Source organism: Alosa sapidissima, chromosome 10 (assembly GCF_018492685.1).
Source record: "Alosa sapidissima isolate fAloSap1 chromosome 10, fAloSap1.pri, whole genome shotgun sequence".
NCBI classification, from domain to species: domain Eukaryota; kingdom Metazoa; phylum Chordata; class Actinopteri; order Clupeiformes; family Clupeidae; genus Alosa; species Alosa sapidissima.
In genome coordinates this window covers 1,168,968-1,195,534 of record NC_055966.1, presented here as the reverse complement: position 1 = coordinate 1,195,534, position 26,567 = coordinate 1,168,968, and the positions used below count along the sequence as shown (strand labels likewise).

General features: G+C 39.3%; 1 protein-coding gene and 1 long non-coding RNA gene across 2 annotated transcripts in view; one reads left to right on the top strand and one right to left on the bottom strand.

Annotated features, from left to right (window-relative positions):
* The first annotated feature begins 998 nt into the window (after positions 1-998).
* On the top strand, positions 999-1,995 carry LOC121721002. Its single transcript, XR_006034717.1, has 2 exons — positions 999-1,086; positions 1,847-1,995. It is a non-coding gene; the product is annotated as an uncharacterized LOC121721002 (long non-coding RNA).
* A 5,571-nt stretch (positions 1,996-7,566) lies between these two features.
* The window catches only part of ankmy2a (ankyrin repeat and MYND domain containing 2a), a 101,393-nt gene continuing 82,392 nt past the window's right edge, over positions 7,567-26,567 (bottom strand). Inside the window, exons 9-10 of the mRNA XM_042107526.1 lie at positions 25,265-25,394; positions 7,567-8,013 (exon numbers count right to left, since the gene is read on the bottom strand). Coding sequence (XP_041963460.1) covers positions 7,907-8,013; positions 25,265-25,394 — 237 coding nt within the window. The 3' untranslated portion in view covers positions 7,567-7,906. The remainder of the gene's footprint in view (positions 8,014-25,264; positions 25,395-26,567) is intronic.

Below are 26,567 nucleotides of genomic sequence, written 5' to 3'. Positions count from 1 at the left end.
CACACACAACTTAACACAGCAACCTCAAACACCACTGTTGAACCTAGGCTACTGCTTCAGTCATGTAAGAAATAAGCAGTTTATGAATTATCTTTACCCGTTTAATCAAGTCCACATGACCAAAATAACAACATATTTAAAGGCTGAGCTAGCATAACAGCCTAATATAGGCGATGCTGCAATGGATAACTAATAAAAAGTTTCATACAATTAATGAACTTTATCACTCACATTCTGAGTTTTTCTGGGTGGTTATATATCCATGCAGATCGTCTTCGAATAAGCCATCGCTGTTATATGATATAATATGTTACAGGATTCGCCATTAATGTTACATGATGCTGACTGACTCTGGCTATAACAGCAGGCTACCGTGTTAACGTCTGCTGAGTCTACTGCCTACCAAGACCTGTCGCTGTTCAGTTGAAGTTAAATGATCAAATATTGTTTGATTTTGTGTCAGCTTTCAGAAGGAAGACATGTTCCTTTCTGGTCAAATTTCACAGCTTCTAAGAAAGGCTATTGTCTTCGTGTAAACCGAGTTTTGAACAGAGAAAAAAAGTTAGGCTACCATTAGGCTACATGCAGGTTCTCCCATAACGTTATCGATACAGATCAATGCACCAAATCAGGGCGATTTTAGCGAAACAACGTTCCTGTGACAGGCTATCAAATATTGAACAATGGGATAACGTTTCATCATCACCTTTATTGATGCCTGAAATGTTGACATTGCTGAAATACAGAGATGTAGCCTACTGAAAGGAAGCTGCAGACAACGATGTTCAATGGGTTCAACTTGTCCCTTGCCTACCAGCTGGATCAGAGAGGGTTCAAGCGGAGCTTGTAATCTATATTAATAATATAATAATAATAATAATTAATTATTGTAATATATATTACCGCTAGTAATCAAGGATCTTTGGCTGGATGTAAACAAAGCTATAGAACCTAGAATACGTCACATGAAAAACGTTAATAGTTGACCGCGCGACGATGTTTGAACTGTCCAGTTCATTTTCAGCAACAGTTCAGTCAGACCAACGGGGGTGTTCAGCTCTCTGTCAAGTTCACTTCTCCTTAATGGTAAGCAAGCATTTATTTATCAAACGATAATGTTTTATTGTAAAAGTGTACTACATTAAATTCGGTCATGTTTACAGTCTATGTACATCATACTGTCAGATTTACAAACTGATTCAAATGCTAGGCTAGCTAAATTTACTTGCCGTTGTCAAATTAATGTTTAGGCTAACTTACGTTATGGCAGTTCATCATAATGTTAGGTTAACGTTACTCGGCAGTCTGATTTATAATTAGGTCCTACCTTTGTTGTCAGTAAGTTACAGTTTATTATACTCATGATAATAAAATATGAAGTAGTGCTAGGCCTACCGGTAACGTTAGCTTCTAGGCTGTCAAAATTATAGGCTGAAGATGTGCTGCTGGTTTACGTGGAGATTTAGCTAACATTTATGTAACTCCTGGTGATCATATTTTTGTGAGTTTAATAGGCTAACTTTAGCAATACTGATATAAGTCAACTTTAAGTCATATCTGACTAGACTGCTATCATTAACCGTTCATTGGGCAGCAAAAGTGTTCGGACGAACAGAGCTGCCCGAATGGCTGGTGCTGCTAGCAAACACGGCATGTTCAATGAGCTCACCCAGCTTGCGAAACTGAATTATTCTAACACCATCTTCAGCCTGGCATTTTGACAGCAAACTCAACAAACATATAGAATATATATTCTATGATTATTCTAAAGTTTCAATTATAAGTAGCCTTCAGTTGAACATATTTATCTAACACTGTCTATCTCTTTTTCTTCTGTTTCTGTTAGGTGCCACTTCACTCTGCTACTGGATGGTGGAGGGCTAACTGCGAACGGGTGGTCTATGAATGCTATACTGAATGGATGGCAGGGAAGCACAACACACGTGAATTTCTAAATGAAGAAGAGTTAATAAATGCACTTGATTTTCAAACTGATAAGTTGTCTGGTTATTTATGCACGATTGTGTAGTCTAAACCAGCCTTACTAGGCCTAGTCAAATTTATCCTGGCTGTATATAAAGCAGGATGTGAATTTCCCAATATGTTTCCAGATTAAAAGTGGTTTACTGAGGTTTAATATCAATTGAAATACCATTGAAATCGCATTGATCTTTAGTTTGGTTGTAATTTCAACATTGCTTCAATATTAATAGAGGGTGCAAAATGTTATAGGATCAATGTTTAAGTGCGACGTTGACTCAATGATTTTAACATTGACAAAATAATGTTGATTTAACATAGATTCAATGAGTAAGTAAAACAGATCATTAACGTTAGCCTTCTATTTATTGTCATCAAAACTGCAGAGGAGTGAAGTTAGTGCAGTCTCTGGTGTCTACAGAAGTGAGTGTGGCATCTGACTCAATATTCTGCGCGATGGGCTGTTGTGGTAGGTGAAATTTCACGGGGAAACCATGATGATTGGTCAAATTTGCGAAAAAGTTGCAGTGTTTGGACAAAATTTCGAGGTCGCCCAGAATTCACGAGGATTTGCTGAATTTGCGTTAATTGTTGCGATCGCAACATCGCGAATTCCTGGAGGGACTGATAACAGCCTAATATAGCCGATGCTGCAATACAATTAATGAGCTTTAATATCACATTCTGAGTTTTTCTGGTTGGTTATACTGTATATAGGATCTAGTCCCAGAAGTTAGCCTGGGGGGTAAGGTGTCTAATTATTTTGGTCTAAAATAAGTCAGTCTTTATTTTTGTGAAACGGTCTAACTTGCATTAGACTAACATATGGGCAAAATTAAGATGGTCTAATAATATAGACTAGGGGAGCGCGGGGCACAAAGTAACACTTTTTGGTTACGGCTAAATAATTCTAAAATCATTTGAGTTTCAATAGTTATACTTTTTAACAAGCAACTGTTACACATATGCACTGGAAATTTGTTTGTAGGAGCTACGTTGTTTTACAATTCCACCGAGAGTGGCGATAGGTGAAATGTTACAACCTGCCCCATATGTGGGTTAGTTGTAACACTCATCCCAAAGGCTGTTTTTAATTAAATTAATTCAATAAATGTATCTGAATGTGTATGATAGAATAGGATCTGACTATTTATGATACATAAGTCATGAAGTAACAACAGACGTGTGTCGAAAATTGACTTTATTTTCTATACGGAGAAATAACATGAGACAAATGCGCCAATGGAAGCAAAACGTCTAACCAAGGTCAATCCTGCCAAGAAAAGCCCTCAAACCTGAAAACACATGAGGCAAAATGCAAAACATCACAAAAACGAACTAAACTAACACTAATACGCGCATATTTTTGTATTGCAACATCATTGTACAGTATGAGTGGCTTAGTTGTAACAGCGCATTACAACTAACCCCGCTGGGTCACGTTTGTTATAAGATAAGCTAGCTCCTGCTATGAGTTGGCTACATGTTTGAAAACGGTGTTCATTTTTAGCCTACAAGACGGTTATTAAGATGATACAAGATTGGAGTCAGTGAGCTGCACCCACAACTCAGTAATGGAAACACAAGTACCACCTAGACATTTACGTTGATGTCTTCAAAAGGTGTTTTGCTGCAGATCTACGTGGAAACACGTCCATACTGACTGAAAATTTGTGGAACACTGTCTCATAGTAATGTGAACAAATGACAAATAGCATGCCTCGATCAACCCCCTGCAAATAGGGAAAAAGTCCGTGTTACATTTAACCCCGCGTTACTTTGTCCCCCGCGCTCCCCTAATCTAAAATAGCTTTGTTATGCCAATTCCTGGAGTGGTAGGCAAGGCAGTGTGGTAGGCTAGCCTACAACAGTTGGGTTGCATAGTTACAAATAGCTTAAAAATTGAAAATTTTATATCAAATATTGACCGAGATGCCGGCCACTTGTGTAACAGCTGGTTTTTACAATAGTAAGCAAAAAGGGGACGAAAGATCATTTTCCATTAGATCCTCATGGTTGTGGAGGATGGTGATGGTTAGCAGCAGTGAAGTGTTTTATTCTCAAGAAAGCTGTAGCCTACTGTCTCCAGAAACGTAGGCTAAATACATACATATCATGCAACTACCATATAAGGCCAAGGGAACTTTATTAGGATGCATAGTATTCTGGATTCATGAAATAACTGGCCTTTAAAAATAAAAATCTGCCTTCCTCTATGGGAATTTAACAAAGGGGTATATATACGTATGAGCACCTGTAACAGGGTTCTTGCAGTTTTCAGTAAGTCAAATTTAAGACCTTTTTAAGACATTTTAAGACCATAAAGATTGAAATTTAAGACCTACAGTACACGATGCCACGAGTCATTGAAAAAGCAAAAATGTAATTTAATTTACAGATAAAGTAATCATATTAAAGGTATACTATGCAGGTTTAGGTATTTTTGGCGAGTTTACAACTCCCTCTAGAGTCGCAATGTATTATATGTTACTCTCCTATTGTAAATAGCAACTTTTCTCCCATGTACACAATGCAAATGCTTTTGTCCAAAAAGAGCTATATCTACTGACAAGGTAATGTTTCAGATTCTCGCGAGTTTTGGTGGGGCGCCATTCTTGGAAGTTGCATGGCTGGTTTTCTCGGTAGGGACCCGGTAGGGCTTCATAAAAGGTGAAAATCTTGCCTTTAATATCCGCCCACACCCAACAGATTTTGACATTGCTCAATTGTAGTAGGCCTATACTCAAGGAAAAACATCAGTGCCACATGCCACCTTAGGCCCAAAATGAAAATATACTAAAACAAACTTGCCCTCAAATAGAATAGATTTAATCTCCTAATGGAAGTCAAAAATGAGACTGGAGTTGAAACTGGGTATGAAAGTGTGTTTTGGGTGGGCATGTGTCTCTCAAAAGATGATCAAAAGCACCCTTAAAAAATATGATATATATATATAATAATATGCATCCAAATGTCCAAATGTCATGTCCATTATTCTCTTGAATTGCATTTTATTTTTTTATCTCACATAAATCACACAGACGTCACGTGAGAGCGGAACCGGAGCTTTCAAATGATATTAGCGGCTAGGTGCTGTGATAAACAGTTCGCATTTTGTGACTAGCTATGTTTCTCTGCTCTGGTGTGTGACTCCAGCACCTTCACACCCAGAGTCACAAATTGAACAGTTTTTTGCAGTTTGCAGCGAGCCTCGTGCCTGGAGCTGGGTACCTCTTGTAACCAACAGCAGAGATTGCTGTGATCTAGCCATGTCTCATTGCAAGTACACTTTCCAATTTTCCACACGTAGCCAAACTTTAAAGGGACACCAGGCAGGCCTTATACTTGAAGGCAGGTCTGAAGCTCTTTTCCTTTTTGTTTGCATCTTCAGTCAAGGGTTTTCGCTGCTTCTTCGCTGGCTCTGCCATTATACACACGTTTGCAACAATCGCGTTTCGTTAGCCTGCCTCTGTGCTGTGGATGCAGGATGTAAACTGATCCTGCTTCGGTCGGCGGGTACAATACACTGAACTTGCAAGCGGGATATTCTTCCTACAGGCAGTGGGGGTGGGCGAGAGAGTCTTCATTCGCCCTGTAATGAGTCATTTAACCATATACCGACTTACGAAGATGAGTAATTAACACGAAAACGTTGCCTGGTGTCCCTTTAACAAATTCTGAGGAGACGCAGACGTATTTCGTGGGCAGGTATTGCATTTATCACAGGATTTGTAGTTTTATCACTGCATATGTACCAACACCAATATCCCCCAGAAAGAACTACAACACACCAAACCAATGTTCTGAGGGCAGCGTTCTGCTGGTTTTGTTACTCTACAGCTCTGCTTTGTAGGCTACGACTTAATACTTTTTTGCGGCCAGCCTTTCTGGAAATGAACGAGGGTAAAACCAGAGCCCGTTTACGAAGAGCGTGACTCTGAGAACAGTCTCACAGTCGCTTCTACGCTACGTCACATATATGAATTTCCCGCCCTGCGTCCTGATTGGCTCTACCATAAAATATGGTGCCGAAATCACTCCCAACGGAAGCGAGAGTCAGGTTATCGTTGTTGCCCATAACACGCTAGCATTGTGCTAATGAATGACGTCATTGACATGAATGGCTTTTTAGAAGAATTACGTGACTTTAAAAATATATAATAATCAACAGTGTGTATTTTCTTTGCCTCTCCTATCGAATGCAACATTCAAATTACTACTCAAAAAAAATTATATCCAGAGAAAAATAGACCTCCATGCATTCTGCGCTCGCCTGCGAGCACCCTCAAGTTGAACCTGAGGAGGAACTGCAACCAGTCCAGAAACCGGAAGTAACCTGACAGTGCCAATTCTCTTCCTATTAGACATTCTCTGGTAAAAACTTTTTTAGACCTGACTACATGAAATGTAAGACCTCAGATTAAAATCTGTCCGTTTTTAAGACTTTTTAAGGCCTTAAAAAGTTCAGAATTTTAGACTTTTTAAGAACCCATGGGAACGCTGTTTAAGAAATGTATTTATTTACAAAACATTATTTATTCACAAAGAAAATTGGTGTCCTTAAAGGTTGGATTTTTCCTCCTTTTTTAGTTAAGGCATTAAGATCAATTTCCAAAAGATTATTTTTTATTCCTCTTTTAGCATGTTACAGTATATGTGTTTTATTCCTCTACTTTATCATGTGTAAGGTTATGTAGACTTCTGGTTTCAACTGTACCTGGGAGGCTGACTATAAGTCACAGGACCAGCCAAACTATGAAAAAAGTGTGACTTATAGTCCGGAAAATACGGTATCTAGTCATCCAAAAATGAATGACCAGAAATGAATTGCCAGAGGGATATTAAGGCAAAAAGTGCAACATTTAAGCATGGCAAAAATATATTTTACCGGAGCAGTTCTAATTTGTCTAAATTTGTGCTCATCAATCACGTCATTCCTATCTTCTGTCCCTCTGTTTCAAGTTAACATGAGTGTAAATACATGTATAAATAAACTCTAATAAACTCTGGGTTCGCTAACTACTTTGCTGGTGCTTTGTTTTATGCGTAGCGACCCTGAGCAAGCTACTGACGAGGTTTGGTGCTGTTTTGAACAATAATGCTATTCGGGAAGCGTTTAGCTCACTGCCCCTAGCTAGTCTCTGTTTGCAATTTGGGGCTATAGCATATACCGGGCCAAGGTCTGTAGTGGTTGATCAACGAAAAATACGTCTTCACGGTTTATTTGATGTTTTAATGCAGAAAAACACCCTGAGGTCAATTTTAGCCAGAATTATACTATAAGTAACCAAAGTTGTTCTCGCTCTCTCTCTTTCAAAATGTACCGACGAAAAGGCTTCCCTATGGAAGACTGCAACAATAGATCTGATGGATGAAGAGGACTCAATCACTGATGGGAGACAGATGTGTGTTGTCAGGGCTTCAGCCCACAGAACTTTCAGGGGAGCTACAGGAAACACTACATTTCTTGTCTGTGTCTCTCACCAGATTAGATTTGCTGTGGAGACCACAGACTCAAGAGCTGGGTCCTTCTTCAGAATGCTCACAAGAGATTAGTGTTTCCTGAAAACAACCTAAAAGCCATTATCATGTAGACAGCATTTATTTTAAATACACACATCATGTCATGGGCAACTTATGGCTCTGGGCAGGCTCCCAAATATGGTGCATATCCAGGGGGATTTATTTAATGTTGTCTCAACAGTTAAAAAATAATAATTTCATTACATGTTTGTATTCTACTAGTTCACAAAAACAAAACAAACAAAAAACAAACAAACAATGTTTTTTTATGGAGAGAAGGCCCTGTGTATTGATCTAGAACATGTGGCTTACTCCAAAGCTTAAATATTATATACTGTACATATATAGGCATGATTTGTTATTGGATGGGCAGTAAAAGTAGTTGGACAGATGAGTGTGTCATTCAGGCAGAGCTGGCAGATGGTGGGGGTGGCTCCATAGAAAGGTCCTTGAATGCTGTAGCGGTCTCTTCAGCCGACTGTGTTGCCTTGGCAGTTTGTGTTTCATCAACTGTTAGAAGAACAAACAAAATAAAAATTACCTTTTAAAGGTTACCTGTGAAGTAATCATTAAATACAAAACAATCAATTTAAAGATTTGGCCAAATGCAAAATCAACATACAACAGCCCTCCCTGTATTGATTGTCCCACAATGTAGGAAATTTGTCTCAGGCTTTCGTCCATGTTGTGTCCAAACAGAGAATAAATTCAATCGCAAAAAGCGTTTGAAAGCTTATCTGTTTACCCTATATCTAACTAATTACAGTAATTGGTACAGAGTTGTGGTTTAAATATGTTAATGGTTATTGTTTTTATTATGACCGCCGCTTGGGCATATAGGTTTAGTCAGATTTTTTTTTTCTTTTTCTTTTTCGCATGTCCAAATTTCCGTCAAGGATTCCCGGGACACTGAAAGACCGGGGTACACGAAACTTGGTGGGCATGTAACCCCACATGGATAGTATGGAACCATCGTTTTTTGTTTTGATCTGTAGCCCCCCCGCTGTACTGGACCCCCCGAAAGGAGGGTAGGGCAGACACAGTTTTCTGTGAATATCTTGAGAACCGTAGGGCCTAGGATGACCAATTTTTTCCATATATTTGCCTCCAGGGGTCATGTTAACCCATTCCATGTGCACACATGTGCATAAACAGATACACACGCACACACATACATTCACAGTATTCATACGTATGACACATACTCACACAGTAGACATATGTACGCATGCATGCACATGCACAAACACACATACGCAGGCAAACACACAAGCACGCACACACACACACACACACACACACACACATAAACATGAATGTGTACACGCACACATGCACACAATTCAAGAATTTCTCAGAATTATGAACAGGCAAGATGGGGGTGGGGTTGTATAAAATGAATTTTACATGTGAAATCTATGAACTAATCATGTTTTGGTACTTGTTGTCTAGCAGATACCAGTGAGAATTGAGTGTGGATAATGCAATTTAGTGAGACAGTTAGAATCATATAGGCCTTTCAGTGTGATTTATTTTTGTGGAAAAAATGTGCTGGACTGGGCGGCAGTCATATTTTGTACCGCTCTGCGGTACATCTAGTTTTGTTGAATTTTTAGTCAACTAAAAATATTGGTATTTATATTATTATTATTTAGACCATATGACTTTACTAGGGATGCACGATATATCGGCGGCCGATATATTATTGGCCGATAAGTGAAAAAATGAAAATATTATTATCGGTCGGATAACAGAATTCTGGCCGATAATTTGCGCCGATATTTAAGTCCTAATTTAGGCCTACGTCAAGTCAAGTCAAGTCAAGTCAACTTTATTTCTATAGCACATTTAAAAACAACTGAGTTGAACCAAAGTGCTTACAAACAAACATAAAACAATGACAATGGTACAACAACAATATAACATGGGGGGGAAATAAATAAATAATTGAAATAATACCCAAATTGGTCAAAAATAAAATAAAGAGTGTGTGTGTGTGTGTGTGTGTGTGGGGGGGGGGGGGGGGGGGGGGGGGTATACGTAAGGTCCGTCTGGCTTCACTGAGCTACTTGAGCTTGGTTGGCTATACTTTTTCCTCAATATAATGTCAGCGGTGTGAATGTATTTCACCACTCTAACAAAATCTGTGGATATGCATTCATTTGGGAATCTGTGCATCTCAAAATCCTCTTGTGAATGATCCGCCATTTAACCTTACCAGAGCGGAGCTCAACCCTATCTAGAGTCGTCTTGTGCTGATGATGTGTTTGCACTTTACCGCGCTGGTCGGGGAAACAAATAAACAAACTCGTTAGTGGAACGAGTACATAAGTAGGCCTAGTTACAGTGCATGAAAATGCACTGTACTGTTCTTCCTAGGCAACAACTTCTTCTTATTACAGTGCATGAAAATGCACTGTACTGTTCTTCCTAGGCAACAACAACAACTTCTTATTACAGTGCATGAAAATACACTGTACTGTTCTTCCTAGGCAACAACAACAACTTCTTCTTCTTATTACAGTGCATGAAAATGCACTGTACTGTTCTTCCAAGGCAACAACAACAACAATTTCTTATTATTATTCCGCTTACCACTTTTTCCGTACGCAATTTCTCTTGAACAGTTTAACTTAGAAACTTCGTTCAAACTTTGTAACGTAAAATCCACCTGGATCAACTGCCAGTCTCAGGCTTTAAGCATACAAACTGGCCTTATTAAGACTACACATCCTGTTCAACTGCTTCCTCTGCCAAAAAACTGTTTCAAAATAAAAGTCCTCACTACAATATTTCACTGTTAAACATTTTAACCCTTTAAACTACTAAAGTTTTCACCTGTTCAGCCATTGTAACTGTTACTTGTCATCAACTATGACTCCTACCAACTGTAGCTAGTTAGCATGTTAGCATAGCCATTTCAACTTTTAGTTATCGTCAAATATCTACCTATACACAGCCATTAAACTATTTGAATATCCACATTCATTAAACTTTCAGTCTTTCAACAACTTTTAAACGGTCTACTTTTAAACTATCTATCTATTAAACCAACAACTTTTAAACTATCTACATTCAACTTTTAAACGGTCTACTTTTAAACTATTATTAAACTATCTATCTATTAAACTAGCTGTCTATCAACAACTTTTAAACTGTCTACATTCAACTTTTAAACAGTCAACTTTTATTAAGCTATGCAACCACCATGTCTATCCTAGCATCACCATAGTAACCATCTCTGTATTATCTATTTTAACTATACATGATATTTTACATCACAACTTTTGCCATTTCTAGTTACAGTGCATGAAAATGCACTGTACTGTTCTTCCTAGGCAACAACAACTTCTTCAAACTTTGTAACGTAGGTCTTCAAACGGACCAAGCTGCTATGTCTTTTCAACTTTGAAACTTTTATAAACTATTAAAGAAAAACTTTTAAAAAATCCCCATAGACTTAGCATTGCCGATTATGACATCATAATACGGCCATTAAGCAATTAGAATCCTATGGCAGGTGTTCAGGCCACCTGCAGCCTCAGGCTTTAAGCATAAGTCAATTAAGACTACACATCCTATTCAACTGTTTCCTCTGCCCAAAACTGTTTCAAAATAAAACTCCTCACTACAATAATCCACTGTTAAACAATGTAACCCATTAAACTACTGAACTTTTTACATTCAACTTTTAAATGGTCTACTTTTAAACTATCTATCTATTAAACTAGCTGTCTATCAACAACTTTTAAACTATATACATTCAACTTTTAAACAGTCTACTTTTAAACTATTATTAAACTATATATTAAACTAGCTGTCTATCAACAACTTTTAACTTGTCATCAACTATTTCAACACTTTAACAAAACTGCTAAAAATGGTTAGCTAAGTCACATGGTTAGCATAGTTAGCATTGGTAGCATGCTAGTTAGCATAACAACTAAAAATGATTAGCTAAGTTAGCTAAGTCACATGGTTAGCATAGTTAGCATGTTAGTTAGCATAGTTAACATAACTACTAAAAATTATAATAAAAATGTTAACTATACATAATATTTTACATCACAACTTTTACATTTCCATGCACTGGTAATTCCTTGGGAATTGTGTTTCTAGTTCTAAGTTGTATTTTAGTATTATATTTGCATTACTTTAGCTTGGGTTTTGTATTATTACCTAGAAATATACTAACCATTCCTGCTTCAGTTCCAGACAGGTCATCATAATAAATTATTAAAACCTTCGGGGCTAACCCCTTTCATTTCTGCTGCAGCAGGTTGTGCCCAACAGAGTAGACGGACATAAGATACAGTCTGAGGAATTGCAGCTTTATTCAGTTACCCACAGTTGAAACTAAACTAAGTTTCCCTCACAAACTCTGATTTGGTCGCTATACTGTAGCTTATTCCCAGCTGAGCCGTTTATGAGTGTTTAGTCCTAAATGAAAACGATTCATACTCTCTAGCCACTCACTCGCAATTCACTGACGTCAGGTTCACTTAAAGGAGCCACACATACTGTAGGGCTAGGCTACTGTTATGTTGACTGCTGTACTATTGAAGACTATTATGAGTTCTGTCCATCATTTGGTGGTAGGTAAAATTACTGCAATAAAATTATGCTTATTAAATGCTTTCCCCAAATCACTTTTCACAATTTTTTTTCAAGAGTAATATTATCGGTTACCGTATCGGTATCGGCCACAACAAACCAATAAATATCGGTTATCGTTATCGGCCCTAAAATTCCATATCGGTGCATTTCTAGACTTCACTTCAAACTGTTAATTTCAATGTTAATATAATGTTTATTGTCATTATAAGTCACTTTGGACCAGAAAAGTCTGCTAAGAACCATAAACATAAAAACAAATTATTATTTGTTTACGGATATAGATGACAAACCATTTTGTAGAAAGATGCATCATCATATAAGATTTGCAACGACATGACTCAAAAACATAAGTGGCATGTCGCTCTGTCAGCCACTCTCTGGCTAGCTGTGTGGCATTCTGAAACGTTGTTAAATTCGGGACCATTAGCCAATAGCTAGTTTTAAACTGGGACATTGCCGGAATTGTTGTTTGTTTATTCAAAGTCTTAAGTCCAAAGTAGCCTGGGCCGTGCTGTGCCCCGATTCAGTGCTGCCAAAAATCTGCTTACCCTCAACGTGTGCTTCTTTCTTATCCAAACAACTTTAAATCTTCTTTCTTATCCAAACAACATCAAACTTGACACTGCACTTACTGGTGCCCATAGCAAGACACCTGCCAAGTCTGAATTCAATCCCACGTACGGTTCGACAGATATGCGGTTAACACATAGAGCTGGGGGAGTGAATACAGTAGAGCAGTGAAAGCCATTGTGTGCCTATTTTACCAATATCTTTTGCATTTCTTATCCAAACAACGTCAAACTTGACACTGCACTTAGAGAAACTGGCTAGGCTACTTCAAAGAGACTAAACCCAGGGATGACCGGAGCACACGGGGTGGGTATTAACAACAATTAACCAGTACGAGCACTCGTAGAAAGAAAAGTAAGCATCAAGCACATCTTTGGTCAGTGTGAATTAGAAATACAAAAGAGTCAAAATAAAAGATGACATTGTTAGAGAAAACAAGACAGACATAATTCTTAATTTAAACCATGGGGCTCAACTGTGTTGATTGTGTGGATCCAAAACGCTTCTCTTTCAAAGTAACATTTTGACAACGTCTCCACCTCGTTGGGGAGGCAGTATTCTGTCAATTCCCCAGAATTTAAGTGTAGCGCAAGAGCCATGATTCGCCTGGACATAGTGGCGCGCTATTGCATAGTCCATGTTATGATTACGTATAGCGACTTTGTGCTCAGCAATCCTCTGTTTGAGTGGACGTTTGGTTTGCCCTACATATAACAACCCACAAGGACATTTCAAAATATACACCACATGGGTAGTGGGTAGTGGTACCTTGGGGTGGTACTGGTAACCAGGTCAGCTGCTTAGGAGGGCTCATAGATGTGTGTACCAGTCTCTCTCTTAACCCTTTAGCCACCAGGGTTTAAAAAATATAAATTAGATTTTTACATCAAAATTTCAAAAGGCCATGGCTTGCAAGTGGTCAGAGATAAAGTCTTACTGTAAACGTGAAAATCATTGAGTATGACCAGAAGTTTATGAAGGTAAATTTACTCATCTAATTTGCATATTATGACGTCACTGGATGGCAACCAGCGTGAATTATGCACATTTCAGTAAATACTAGATGTTGAACATATTTGAGCAGTTTTACTTTCTTTTTTTGTCATTTCACCGACATAACAAATGAACAGGAACACAGTCACATGTAAACCAACAATAGTAAACTATTACTATAATCACAAACCCTATGCTAATATACAATAAAGTAGCCTGGTCAAATCAGTTCCATATCGCGGGTGACTTTGAAGTTCTTCAGAGTCCTATTTTTACAACCCCTGCGTTTTCTTCAGAGCCCTATTTTTACAACCCCACGTCCATTACGGACACTACCATCACTATTGTCACTGGCACCTCCAGCTATGTTGGGCAGAGGGTCGAAATAAGCATGGTATGCTTAGTGGACACTGTCGAAAAAGACGCACCTCCATTCACAGACGCTCCGTGACTATCAGTCAATAGACGATCGATCATATTCTCCAAAAGGCAGATATTCTCCTTCAGAATCAGAATAGGTGAATAACAGATCCAAGACTTCACACGTGAATTTTTTTTTTCAACATTTGGTGTATTTCTGCTTCAATTTGTGCAAAACTATGGCCTGCATCGCTTCCGCGTTATGGAGGAAATGCATCTTCTTCGTGTGTTTTTCGCGAGTTTCTTGAAAACTTTGAAAAAAAAGGTTGAGCTTGAATCGTAGCTCTGGGTGTCTGCCAACTAGTGGTCAAGAGTACAAATGAGATTTTACACTGTACTCGCGTCTATCGTCTGTTTTATTCAGTAATGACGCTTGTCGCAATATTGCGACATGGGCGGTTAGAGGGTTAAGGAGCGGGATTGCCTAAATGACATCAAGGGGGGTTCTGCACAAATGTCTTTTAAGGATGGGTCAGTTTGTAAGACATGCCAGTTTTTTTGATGACATATTTTATTTCCTCACTTATATCTGAGAATTCCGTGGAGAAACACGGGACGCGGAGCTGAAGCACGCCTAGATTTCTCCAGCAGGTGTGGCCTGTGGGTGGATTTGGCTCGCTGATATGCTGCAGAGATGTCAACTTCGGCATAGCTCACGGAATCGATCAGCCATCTCCACGGCCTTGATCTTAAAGTCGGCTTCAGTGCTGCAATTTCTTTTTAGACGCAAGAATTGACCGATTGGAATGTTTTTAAATCAATCTCTTAGGGTGGTGACTGTCTGCTCTGAGGAGCGTGTTCCTGCTTAGAGGTTTACGGTAGATGGTTGTCTCCAGATTACTTTGAGTATTTTTCCGTATAGTTAAGTCCAGAAAATCCACATTTTCAAGTGAATGCTCACTTCTGAACTTAAGGAAAGGGGTGGTGCCGTTGATATATTCCATAAAATTCTTCAACTCAGCTAGATTTCCAGTCCAAATAAAAACCACATCATCTATGTACAGTGGGCATTACTTCAAATTGGCCAGCTTCCCTCGCGGTCCGCGCGTAACATCACGCGGGATCACACGACTTTAATTTGTATTTTTCCAGTGACGCTGCAACAACCCAAACAACCGGCAGATGTCTCTTGTGAGCAGGGTGTCTCGTAAAAAGAAATGGAGCCTGGAAAACCCTACACAGACTTCACTACAGACTTTAGCAGACTGGTTTAGAAATAATTTAATAGCCAAAAATATGCCTGCCCTGCCCTAATAAAGAAATATTTGGTTAACGGCGAGTGAATCCCGTTTGCAGCCGTAGAAGAAACGCAGGACGAATGAAACATTCCGGTTTTCTCCGAGTGCAACGATGATAGACAGACATCATTTGGACAAAATATAGAGCATATTAACCTCCGTTGCTCAGCCAAATGACTTCCGGTTACGTCCTGTTATCACGGAGTTACAGGCGATAAACGATTTTTGATGGTCACAAGTTTACTTCATTAGCGGTTTATTTTTTTGATTATTAAAGAGTGTTTTTCATTTAAAGGTTTGACTTCTGCTTATTCAGTAGAACATTTAGTGCTCTCCCCAATCCCAGACGTTCACATTGCATGTTTGTTTGTAATGGATGCAACCGCAAGACGGCAATGAGTTGTTAACAGACATGAACCAAGACATATAGCCCAGCAGCAATCTATCTAAAATAACACATACTTGAAGTACCATTCATGATGTGTTGTCAAAAGCTGTAGGATGTTTCATTCGTCCCCCATGCTGTTTCATTTGTCCCAGCCAGGAGGGACAAATGAAACCAAACACACGTTCGACTTCTCCTTAAATAACTCTTGAAAGTTTTTTTTTTTTTTTTGGGGGGGGGGGGTGGGGGCTTTTTATGCCTTTAATTAGATAGGATAGTGGAGATTGACAGGAAGTGAGTGGGAGAGAGAGTCGGGGTGGGATCCGGAAAGGACCACGGGGCGGGAATCGGGTCGCCGGCGTACGGTGCAGGTGCCCCAGCCAGTCGCGCCACTGCTGGGGCCCTCTTGAACGGTTTTGTTCAGAGCTATACTTTACATGCAACTGTATTTGACAAAGGACAGATGTATGTTGCTAGTGACAAAATATTAACTTTCAGTGTTTTACGATGTCTTTGTCATGGGGAAGTGCTTTTCCCCATGCATTTATTCTAGGCTACTGTCAGTGACTGACGCGAGAGAAGCGGGATCTGTGTTGTGTTGCGTTAATTTATTTTCATTGGGCATGCCCTGCCGTGCCGTCCACATCTCTTCAGCACAGCAGCAGCAATGGCAACTCTTCGTTGAACTTTTAAGTGGTGTTCAATGGTATTGCTAAGTAGGCCAAGTTAGGCCTATAGGCCTAAATCAACATTGAATTAGTTATTGGATGATATTAAAAAGAATCAGAATTATTTGTGGTTGAGCTAGAAATTTCAACTTAGTGATCAAAAAGTTTTGGATTTCATGTTGACCGTCACTTCAGAGCATTGTTACGTTGTGTCAGTGTAAAGTTAGCTAGCCTAGTCTAACCAAATATTTGTCTTACAAATCTAAACCACAGGCTCACATTAATCTAATGGGCTTTGAGACATCTGTTTTGTCTTGTGACAAAGTCTCCTGGTTCAGTTGTTTCCAGTTTCATAGAAACGAGGGTGTTACATTTGCAGTAGCCTAACTACAAAATCCAACCAACGACCCCCACTCACCGGGGCTATAGTGGAAGGTGTTACAGTAATAGCCGATTGGCGCAGCCTACAGTGGACTAGGGCTGTCAAAATTGCTCAAAAATGACGTTCAAATTTTCCCTCTAAAATAAACATATGTATTCGAATATATTGGAATATCTAGGCTATATTATTTGCGCATTATGTCAATGACGCGCGTCAAGTTATCTTTTTTAACTTTTTGGAAACTTTTGAATTAACTGAAAGAAGATAAATATTTTTCATTAGTTTTGGAAGTTTATTTTTACATAGCCTACAATGGCCAGTTCTGACAAAGCCGAAATTACTCCTTTTGAAACAATGAGTGCAGGCTGCGCATTTGTATGGTTATATTGCTTGACAGGGGGGGATCCCAAGCAGCTTTCAGCCATAAGGCTACTTTGGGGCAGCCGTGGCCCACTGGTTAGCACTCTGGACTTGTAACCGGAGGGTTGCCGGTTCGAGCCCCGACCAGTGGGCCGTGGCTGAAGTGCCCTTGAGCAAGGCACCTAACCCCTCACTGCTCCCCGAGCGCCGCCGTTGAAGCAGGCAGCTCACTGCGCCGGGATTAGTGTGTGCTTCACCTCACTGTGTGTTCACTGTGTGCTGTTTGTGTTTCACTAATTCACCGATTGGGTTAAATGCAGAGACCAAATTTCCCTCACGGGAAAAAAAGTATATATACTTATACTATACTTGAGAACATTTCCTAATTCACCCGACACTAATATTCAAAATGTTGAAAACTATTTCGGCATAGCCTATAAGCAGTTTAATTAAATGTAAAGTTAGTTGTAAACAAATGGGCTACTTGGTGAGGCTTGGCCTCACAGATGCGCTCGTGCCTTAGATGGCAAGAAAAATCTTCACGATATAGGCCTATTAACTGACCGCCCGATTCACGTTGGCTGGGGGGCAGGGGGGGCCATCAGACATTTGTGCCCAGGGGTCTTGAATTGTTAATCCGGCCCTGCCCCCAACAAATCCCACCTTCCCACCTCTGTGACAGCTTAGAAGAAGTCGAGAGGACCCCTAACTCACAGACCTATTCACAAACCGTTTTTTGTGGCATTTCGCCATGTTTTGAAATCCTATGCGGCTACAGAAGCTTCCAATCGTGAGGAAGTAATTTTGCATTGTAGGCATAACTAACATGCAATAACGCCACCAACAACAACCAAAACTAGGCTACTCATTGTCAACATGTAAATTAAATGTAACATTATTGTGAATCAAATTAAAATGTTCTCCTCTTTGCAAACGTAGGCATAGGCATAGTAACAGATTAATTCAATAATGTTACAAAGATATAAATACTACATCAATCCGTATGTTTCATTAGGCTACTAGGCTATTTGTTTTGCCTTACTCTTGATTCATTTAGGCTAGGCCTTTTTATTCAGTTATTCATCATCTTCCGTCCTTGTGTAGCGCACGCATTCTCAGACCTGTCACTCATCATCGTAAGGGAGGTGTTTGGAATCATTCCCGCGTTACAATCATCAGCCAATCAAGGTGGTCACTTCAGTCAAGCTCGTGCATGAGTAATAACGTCATCCATAGCAACGAAGACTCACTCTTAGTTTAGGAGTTCTCATTTTTCCTTACTAAGAGTAGGTCTGAGAGGCTTTGTGAATATGAGAGAAACTCCTAGCTAAAATCTTTTATTGCTATTTAGGAGTACTCCTAGTGGTAAGATAAAAGGCTTTGTGAATATGGCCCCTGGTGTCTAACCCAATGCATAGCCCATTTACACAAAATAATGGTCGAATATTACTGATGATCATTGTTATTTAAGAACATGCAGTGCGCGTAGGGCACCAAAAACATCTTGCTTGTAAAAAACCATACCGCACATTGTGGCGGGTCTGTTATTTAGCCTACTTACTGTAGGCTGCGCAAACCACATGCCTTTATTTCGGGCAAGTCTGCATTCAAGGCAGGCCTTCTGTTGAAGAATTTTATATCCTCCTGCCCCGCTACCACAGCTGTGGATAGTGTGGCATGCTCACGCGTTATGTCTCCTTCTTGCAAACTTGACTAGGCCTATAGCGCAACCATTTACGTCTTCAAAAAATAACAACTTACCAGATATGCCTCCATATCTTTGGGCTTCTTTCAGCATTTTGTTCTTCCACTGGAAATGACTCTTCTACATTTGCTGCCTGCTGCATCCTTTCTGTTTTTATTGTTTAGAAAACGTTTGACGTCTTGAGTTAATGCATTAAACATTGTTTGCTGGTAACCCGCCACAAATAACCTACAGATTCTCTATTTTCTCCGATGCGTATTTTCTATTCTCTCCAAAATGTGCCCGTTCTATAGGCTGGCCAAGTGCATAATTCTGCGGCATAAAGCAGATGTATTTGTTTATTGTACAGAAAAATAAAAATAACCTGTCAAGCAGTCAATTGACTACATTGCAGTCAAGAAGTAGGGCAAATTAATTTATGAAACCAAAACGTGGGTCATAGTTGTCTAAGCCTCTATTGCGTAGCCTGTTAAAAACGTTGCTAGATAGTATTAAATCGCCAACAACATTGTTTTCTGCAGAAGCCTACCCTAGGCTACAGATTAGGTTCTGAACAGTTATTTCTCTACTGGCTCAATTATCAAAAAGGTGCTTTCGTCCTCCGCAAATTAAACAAGTAGTTCCGTAGAGAGACGTTAGAATAAATTAGCGTTTGCGATTGACAACGTTGTGATAAGTAGGCTATAACACTAACTTTGCAAAGTTAACTTGAATGCATCAATTTTAAACAAAGTTGTGTAGGCTACACCGCGCCAGTTGTAGTCTGCATGAACAGTTCTTGCACAAGACACTGTTTTGATTTGCGTAGGGGAGGTGCGTGCTGAAGCCAACCTGTTTGAGGGAGAGCAGTGCAAGAAGAGAATGCGTGCTCTGTCCTGCGCATATCTCTACCATAAAATAATGTGTCTAGGCTAATCTATATTTTCAATAAGCAAGCACTGCATGCCTATGGAAACAATATATTAGAGATATCAAGAGTAACGCAGGAATGGACGTTACAGTTATTCAGTAACTGTAATGAATTACTGAAATTTGAATTGTACTTTGTAACACGTTACCCCCAACATTTTTTCTATTTGGCACAAGCCTTATGCCATAGGCTATAAGTAGCCTAAATCGAGGTAATGTTTAATTATGCATGATTTATTTTGTTATTGAATTCGTAGGCTGGGATTCCTCTCGGCAACAATTATGTTTAAAGGTAGCCTCCTGCTTTTTCATAAGGGGCGGCAGGCAGGCTACTGACAGAGCGATGTACAGTGGCAGAGCGACGCACAGTGACTGAAAGTGGTACTAAAGTTTCACGCAGCTTCATGCCTCCTAATGCGCGATTGAAGTGGCCATTTCAAAGTAATGCCCACTGTATCTCTTCCACAAGGGGATATTGTGTAGAAATCTATTGTTGAGGGAATTGTAGATAAACTTTTCCTCCCAGAGTCACTACACATGCATAGGAGGGCGCAAAACAACTTCCCATACTGACTCCTTGTTTCTGATGTGAGATACTATGCGTTGGCATATTGGAAGTAGTTTCTGTGTACTTCAGCTGGGGGGGGTTCTCAAGAGACTTATGAATATTAGGTAGCCAATACTGCCCTACTAAGGCAAAAGACCTTAACTCACCAGAGTGTGAAACTGAGAAAAATGACTTTAAAGTTATCTTAATGTCCTGACAATTGAGTAATAGGTATAATATTGTCATTTTCACATTTTGTAGTGTTTACCTGTATTAACCCTTAGAACCCTAAGCTGTTTTTAGGGCATTTTCACTACCTTTATTCATAAGGATTTATTCTGGTCATTGTAAGTGCCACACACACATATTATATATTGATTTTTCAGCAGAGTCTAGGCTATCCAGATATCATTTCATGTATTAGTACTAGCATTGATTTTATTTTTATTTTTAAATAATTAAAATATAAAAATCATATTATAAAAATTCTTATATTTTGACCTGTATCTCACCACAGCAAGCTCATAGCTCTACATGCATTTCATGTGTGTGTAGGGCAGACTGTCCTGAAACGGGCAATATAATTGCCATGTTGGAGAGATACTCTGGGGCTGAGCAATTTACAGAAATATGTGGTGTGTGATTTACAGAAATAAATGCCATTTTTTATTTAGCGATGAAAAATGACCATTCTGCGCTCCATATCTGTGACACGAACTGATCTGACCTGACTTGACCCAAGTTTGCCTGTTAGCATGTGTGACTATGGTGTATGCACTCATGATGATTCTCAACTTTTTACTGCATTACCATGAACAAAGTAAAGGCAAAAAAGGTGTTTCTTTGTTGAACAAATTGGGATGCAATGTGAGCCTTGAATTGGATGCCATGCAGGAATTGGCTAGGATCTCAAAACCGGATTATGAACATGTTTTGCCATAAACACACGATAGCGTTGGATTATAAACATGCTTTGCCACAAAAACAGACAAAAACGTGGGGTAAGTCCAGCTATATGAAGTTATTATTTTGCTGTCACTTCGTCTGTTTTATAACCCAGAAGAATGTATTTGGTATCAAATGATAGCTCTGTGTCTCCTCCTTCATCTAACATACGTGGCATATATCCGATCACGGGTCCGCGAGTAATTACTCCGAGAGTAATGGGTGTGCAGCGTTGGTTTGTGTACATGACGTTAATATTTTGCAGTCACTTCGTCTGTTTTTATAAGCCAGAAAGATCGATAGCTCTGTTTCTCCTCTTTCATCTGATATGCTTGCCATATCTATGCGATCACGGGTTCGCGAGTAATTCAAACGAGAGTAATGGGTGCGCAGGTGAACGCAGAGAAGTATAGACTGTAAAGATGATGCAATTTGATTTAATTTCATGATTTTTTTTTATTTTCATACTTGATCGTACAGACAAGTGCGTAGTCCCACTTCTTCTCTGTCATAAAATAAAGGTTTTATCTCGTTGTGATGAACAGTCGCGGAGCAATGTAACAGAGAAGAAAGGGTGTGTTTTTTGACGCACTTTGCGTCAATCGGGTTCTAAGGGTTAATCTATCTACAAAAAAATTTGAACTCAAATTTGACCTTTGACCCTTTTTTGGAAGTTACTGTATTCTGCCTTAGTATTGCCCACAAAATGACAATCGGTCATACTAAGGCAAAATACCTTAACTTCTATTTTATAGCACAATGTTATGATAACAATGATAACTTTCACTTAAAATGTAAGCAATATTAACCCTATTGAACTATGGCTATGCCTATGGCTTCACATTTATCAACATCATATGAAAATGATAGTTTTTTCATGTTTTCCTGTATTTCATACTCATAGTAGCCTACCACACTGACAGTCACTTCTGACAGATGTCAGAATTAAGAATGAGTGTTTTGATGTTTTAATATAAAGCATATTTTTCTGTTTGGATATGAGGCACTAATTTAGACTCATTGGCTTGTTTATTTTGATAACCAGCCTAGAACGGCAAAAATACTTCAGAATCATCCTATTGTAGCATCTTAATGTCTGCTGAAAAGTTTCAGTGAAAACATAGGAATTCATATTTCTTGGGACTTTACTTGCAGTATTTGCATTATTATAATGAAATCAGGAAAACATTTTGATGATGTGTGTAGGTCTTTTCAAAATTATGATTAAACACTGTAGCCTAGGCCTATACATTTTCCTGGATAGAATGGAAACTTGCAAACCAAATGCAGATGATAAAACAAAGTTCTCCCACACAAATTAGGTAGATTAGGATGTGATCGGTTGCCTTTATTTGGTCATTTTATATTACTGCAATTTAAAGCTGCCTGCTTTGCGACTAGCTTTAATTTCCCAACTAACCTGCAGCTACACTAAACTTTAGGATTGCACTGATAGAATTGACAGCCTGTAACAACTTGGTAGTTTTAACTAGCCAGCAGCAAGTTTTAAAAACTCGTGGCAGATTTAATGGATTTGCTTTCTCGTCTGTTGTTTGGTATGGATTTTAACCAGGGTTCAACTAAAGGTAAGCTCTAAATTACTACATTCCTGCTGCTGATGTGTGTGTGTGTGTGTGTGTGTGTGTGTGTAAGGTGTGTCGTTGCGGCTCCAACAAACTCGCGTAGTTTTCAGTCAATGACCATCATTTGGGTGTGTCATTGCGGCTCCAACAAACTCGCATAGTTTTCAGTCAATGACTATCATTTGCTGGCGAGAGCTAACATTTTTTTCCAGTTGACATGTAGCCTTGTATTACGGGCTGTGATGTGAATTAAGATATCCTAGGCTACAAGCCATGCTCTAATGCACCGCTTGTTACTGAATATGTTGTTGAGTTTAGGCTTTTAAGTTTAATCTTTAATGCACCAGCATAATCATTCCTTGTCCTTGGCATTTAGGCGAGGCTACGTTTCAAAGCCATCAATCTAACAAAAAGCAAGCACTGCAAAACATGTAGGCTACTGTATACACTTTATTGAAGTTAGTGTGTGTCTGAGGTGATTTAATTGAATAATGCATAGCCTAGACATAACGCCAGCCGGCAATACAACTTCACGTTGATGGTCGGTCAGAAGGCAGCTTGCCATAACTTCGCACCGTAACTTCAATCGAGTGTTCAGTAGCAGCGTGAAAGGGAGGCATAAAGCCGTATCTGATGTTACGGGCTTCTGCCACAGTTTCCCTTAGGCTTTTTGAAATTACGGCAAAAATATAATCGTATTTCTCCCAAAAAACAACCGAATTGAAACTTGATGTTTGTCTACATGATAAAACGTATGTTTATTGTCCTAATAATGACAAAAACTCATTTTCGCCAAAATCGAAGTTACGACCTTCTGCCTTAGTGCGGCAGAATAGAACACTGGACATATAGGATGCTTCACAATTAAGAAATCGCTCTCCCTTTCTGTAATCCAACCTCTAGAGTGTGCTGTAACCACTATTTCGTCAATTTCCACTCTATATTGATCAAGGGGTCTCTTTTAACTGAAGATACTTTGATCATATTGTTCTTTGCTCATCACAACTATGGAACCACCCTTGTCAGCTGGGTGAATGATGATGTCCTCTCTATTCTCCAATTGATTAAGACATTTCAATGTTTCAGTTGCCAGCGTGCGGTTTACGGAGACTCCTCACCTCTCCTTTCCAGTCATAGATCTTTCCTTCGGCATAGTCCTTAATGTCCCTCTCGTATTTCTTGATCTTGTAGCTTTGAAGTTCTTCTTGGAAAGTTTTGTGGGATGCGGTTATTTTAGTGGAGATGGTGTTGAATGTATCTGCGTCGATTTGCGCCTTTATCTGTGTCTCCGTTTTTCGGATCTTTCGGTAGTCTTATCCATTTCAGTCTTGGTTTTCTCCAGGGAGCATTTGTTCAAGATCTGTTCCCACTTGTGCTCGAACGAGGGCGTTTTCTTCAAGCGAAGTCCTGTGAGGAATTCGCTTAACTCTCCAATATTCAGAGGAGAATGCCAGAGGAGCCTGATGTCTCTGTTCTTGAGGTCCTCTAGCTCTCTGCTGAGGGAGAGAGTACTCGGCTCTGGAGGTTTGAAGAGATCTTGGAACAGTAAGTGCGGTAGTATTATGTTGGCACCTTGTTCGTCTGTGTAGGTCAGAGTCTCTGATTTATTTTCGGTGAATGCATTGATAGATGCAAAGGAATTCATTCTTAGGCGAGCGCCAGCGTGAGGGAGCTTGGAACTCTCCGGAGTTGAACTAGTAAGACGGGTGTCACTTGCGCTCAAGCCTTGACACTGCACTTACTCACGGGCACTTACTCATGCTTCAAATCAAGTTTCAAATCAATCGGGCCAATGGTTCGACAGATATGCGGCACACACACACATACACACACACACACACACACACACACAGACGTTCCTGCAATTTATAGATAGATACCTTGTAAATGGTTTGTTAACACACAGATTAATAAATTGACTAACTATCTGACTTGCATGTAAATGGTTATGTTGTCATACTAATGGTTTTACAGCTGTTGTGATTGGTCTTGATAAAAAAAAAAAAAGATGCACTGACGCAGAGTAAACAGCACAGTGTCAAAAAAGGTCTTGGTCTGGATTAAATTGTATTTGGGTCCTTATCTGGACCGGAGTCCGCCTAATGAGTACGCCTGATACATGACATGCATACCACTTCAATAACGTTGAAGCATTCATTCATTCAACCTTTATTTATTCTCGGGTGTTCACTGAGAGTACTCATTTTCAGTGAAGCCGAGATTACAGTAACAATGAAATAACAAAGAGATATAGTATAATAATTGCGGTACAATAAATAACTAAATAAATAAATAATACATAAAATATTATTCATAAAATAATAACAATAATAAAATAACATTTCCTTAAAACAGGTACAATTTGACATAGGAAGGAAGCTGAACTCATATGCCAAAATATGAGTGTCAAAATACCCTCAGTCCAAGAGGGTTATTTACCTGTCTCTGTTGTCTCAAAGTGTTTTGCAGACTCATTCTCATGCCTCTCTCTCTGCTCCTGCAATCTTCTACACAACTTCTTATGCGTGAACCAATGCAACTTCTGACAAGCTTGATCACAGTAGATCACCTGCACAGAGTTTACAGACTTTGTCACAAAACACATAATAATGCTCATAATAATATAGTAATAGTAATAAACAAAAACAACAAAAACAACCCACAGACACTTAAATGAAGTGCTTTTACACATACAGCTGTAGGAAAGAAAGAAAGATAGATGTCTATTGTACTAGGGATGTGTGATATGACAATATTAGATTGTCAAAATGTCTGTGATGTGCCTTTAGAGAAAGATTAGTATTGTGCTACTGCTACAGTAGGATTTTTCCTGCAAAGAGAATTGCGAGCTGGCTGCCTCCATATCCCGTTGCCCTAAAACTTAGTCTAAAATCTTTATGTTTTGTATGTTTGTTTGACGTTACCCAAGTTTCCAGATCGTCTATGTCGGACTCTATGAGATGCATTCCACATACACAAGCCACACAACACGTTCAATCTATATACATCTGTGTACCGCAATTTCACGCAGCAACTCTCTGTGCCGGAAGTAAGTGGGTTAATGATGAATAAATGAGTCAATTCATTACCTTAACTGTTGTCAAAATGTAACCAGTAAAGAATTTATCATTGAGTCTCTCCTTGAATTGCATAAAAGTTTGTGTGAGGGTTGAGTGAGTGTCGGGAATGAGAACATTGCCCAAAGCATCACACTGCCTCCGCCGGTGCATCCTGGTGCCATGTGTTCCCCAGTAAATGAAAGTTAGATGAAACTAGCCATCCAAGTGATGTAAATGAAAACCACACAGGCCATCCTTCGCTCCCCACGTGCATCAATGAGCCTTGGCCACCCATGACCCTGTTGGTTCACCATGCACTTTCCCTTCCTTGGAACACTTTTGATAGCTGACCACTGCAGACCGGGAACATCATACAAGAGCTGCAGTTTTGGAGATGCTCTGAACCAGTCTGGCCATGACAATTTGGCCCTTGATGAAGTTGCTTAAATCCTTACATTTTTTTATATTTCAACTTTGCAAACTAAATGTTCAGATGCTGCCTAATATACCCCACCCACTGACAGGTACCATAACGAAATAATCAGTGTTTTTCACTTCACCTGTCAGAGGTCATAGTGTTATGGCTGACGATGTAATCGCAACATTATGTTTTTGCCACCCCTATAGTGAACATTTCCTTCTCACTTCCATCTGTGCACAGCGGAATTAATACAGACAATCTC